This window comes from Merops nubicus, unplaced genomic scaffold (assembly GCF_000691845.1).
Source record: "Merops nubicus isolate BGI_N331 unplaced genomic scaffold, ASM69184v1 scaffold40539, whole genome shotgun sequence".
Classification (NCBI taxonomy): Eukaryota; Metazoa; Chordata; class Aves; order Coraciiformes; family Meropidae; genus Merops; species Merops nubicus.
Genome location: NW_008630948.1, coordinates 1 through 2,547, shown reverse-complemented (window position 1 = coordinate 2,547; position 2,547 = coordinate 1). Strand labels below are relative to the sequence as shown.

The 2,547-nt window shown below is 56.4% G+C and overlaps 1 protein-coding gene across 1 annotated transcript; it reads left to right on the top strand.

Moving 5' to 3' along the window:
- Nucleotides 1–4: 4 nt before the first annotated feature.
- On the top strand, nt 5–1,888 carry PIGV (phosphatidylinositol glycan anchor biosynthesis, class V; the record flags this gene model as incomplete). Its single annotated transcript, XM_008947445.1, has 2 exons — nt 5–781; nt 1,583–1,888. Coding segments are annotated over 2 exons (1,083 nt in total), but the record flags the coding sequence as incomplete, so codon positions are not given.
- Nucleotides 1,889–2,547: the final 659 nt, after the last annotated feature.

Below are 2,547 nucleotides of genomic sequence, written 5' to 3'. Positions count from 1 at the left end.
CCTCGCCGCCCTCCTCTTCTCCCTCGGCCCCGCCAACGTGTTCCTGGCGGCGGCGTACTCGGAGAGCCTGTTCGCCCTCCTGGCCTTCGGCGCCATGTGGCGCCTGGAGAGGGGGCAGAGCTGCCTGGCCGGGCTGCTCTTCGCCCTGGCCGCCGGGGCGCGCGCCAACGGGCTCGTTAACGCCGGCTTCCTCCTCTACTCCCGGGGGCGAGGCTTTGCCCTCCGGCTCCAGGGGGGTTCAGGATCGACGGGGAAGCTCCGGCCCTTGTGGAAGGAGCTCCTTAGCACGGGGTCTTCGGCGGTTCTGCTGTGCGCCGGGGTTTTCCTGCCTTTTGCTGTGTTTCAGTATTATGCCTACGTGAGGTTCTGCGGTCCTGGCCCGGAGCAGACTGTCCCCAAGGCACTGCTGCAGCTGGCTCTGGACAAGGGCTATCGTCTGGTGGGCATGAATGGGGCTAAACCCCCCTGGTGCTCCCAGCGCTTCCCAGTGGTCTATTCCTATATTCAAGACACTTACTGGAATGTGGGCTTTCTAAGGTACTTCGAGCTCAAGCAGATACCAAATTTCTTGCTTGCTTTGCCCGTCACACTTCTGAGCTCATGGGCTGCCTGGACTTACCTCACTGCAAACCCCCGGCACTGCCTGACCCTTGGTCTAGAGAGAAGAAAGAGTGAAGAGGAGGGTAAACCCAGAGCTGGATTTTGCTGCCCTGCTGTCTTCGTGTACGTGGTCCACGCCACGGTCCTGCTGGTGTTTGGGTTCTTCTGCATGCACGTGCAGGTAGGAGTTCACAGCAACACACAGGGGTGGCTCCTCCAGGGGAGGGGAGCGTGGTGACAGTGGCAGTCAGAGCCTGGGCCTGTCCCAGCTCCAGGGCAGCAGCAGTGCAAACCAAAAGCTTTGCCTTTGCTCTTTGGGAGCCACTTCCACAGAGAGTTTCCAAAGCCAGTTCCTTTGCTCAGCCAGAATGTTTCTCCAGAGAGCTTTGCTGGGTGCTCAGTGTGACCAGGACACCGGGGTGGGGATCAAAGGGTCTGGCTGGTGGGTGGTGTTTGACGTGCTTGTGGGCTGTTGGAGAACAATGATTTTGGGTCATTATCATGTTGGGCTGAGCTTAATGGAAGGCAATGAAAGATCCAGAGCCTGCTACCAGTCCCTAGAAAGTATTTTAAAGATTTTTTAGGACATGGCGAGTGGCACTAAAGGTTGGAGGTCCCAATGAAAAAATAATAGAGTGAGATTCAGATTTCCCTGAAGCTGCTGCCCCTGCCCAGCTCCTGAGTTGGACAGTGACGAGGATTTCAGCCGGATGGTGACCCAGGATGGTGACAATTAGGAACAGCACTTGGCCAAAACCTGGGGACCACGTGGCTGCTTACACAAGCATCATAATAAATAAAGCAGGTTGAGCTGAGAGATGTTTCATTTCAACCTAATAAATCCTGGCACCATGAATTTGGGCCATATTTCTGTCCTCTTATCAGCCGACTGACGGTTGGTCCTGCCGTGGCTCAGGGTCAGGGCTGGTCACAGCCAGAGATGTGAAATTCAAGTGATTTTTGCTCTGCCTGTCGTCCTCAGGTGCTGACCCGGTTCCTCGGCTGCTCCTCTCCCATCCTGTACTGGTTCTGTGCTCACCTGCTGCAGGAACAGGAACCTTTGCTCTGGGGTGAAGGGGCTGGTGGTCAAACCACAGCACCTCCCTCTGAGAGCTCCCTGCTGGGTGAATCTGGCCCCCGTTGGAAAGGGGCACCCAAAAACCCCCTTGTGATGCTGCTGCTGAACTACAGGCTCATCACCCCCCTCAGCAAGTGCATCCTCGGGTTCTTCGTGTCCTACTGGCTGCTGGGACTGGTTCTGCACTGCAACTTCTTGCCGTGGACGTAGCGAGGGGTTGCGTGGGGCAGAAGCAGTGGTGGGAACTGGAACACACTTTCTGGGAAGCCTGACGTTGTGTAATGGTGCTGTTGGCTCGTTTACAAAGGTGTTACTCCTCAGTTACTACGTATGCACAGAGCTGGTGCTGCTTGGCCAGCTCTGAAATGGGTATTGGTTGTCTTGGATGTGATGCTGCAGCTTCCTGCCCCTCTGTGCTGTCATTACTGATGGCCAAAATTCCTTCAGGCTTCCTGGGGCAGGGAACACGTCGTGGTTCCTGCATCTTTTGGGGGAATTGCTGCCACCAAGCAGTTATTGATGGCAAGGATCTGTGTCTGTCAGGATTCAGGATTCTCATCCTTTGGGAAACCTCTGGGATGTGTCCTTGGTGGCACACTGAGGGTCCCTTGCTGGGAGGATCCTTCTGCCTTGCATGATCAATGGGCAAAGGCCCTTGAGGTTCAGCAAGGTCAGGTGCCAAGTCCTGCTCCTGGGTCACAACAACCCCCTGCAACACTCCAGGCTTGGAGCAGAGCAGCTGGAGAGTGCCTGGCAGAAAGGGACCGGGGTGGGGGGTTTGGTTGATGGCTGGATGGAGGTGAGCCAGTATGTGCCCAAGTGGCCAAGAAGCCGCCAGCATTCTGGCTTGTGTCAGCATTAGTGTGGCC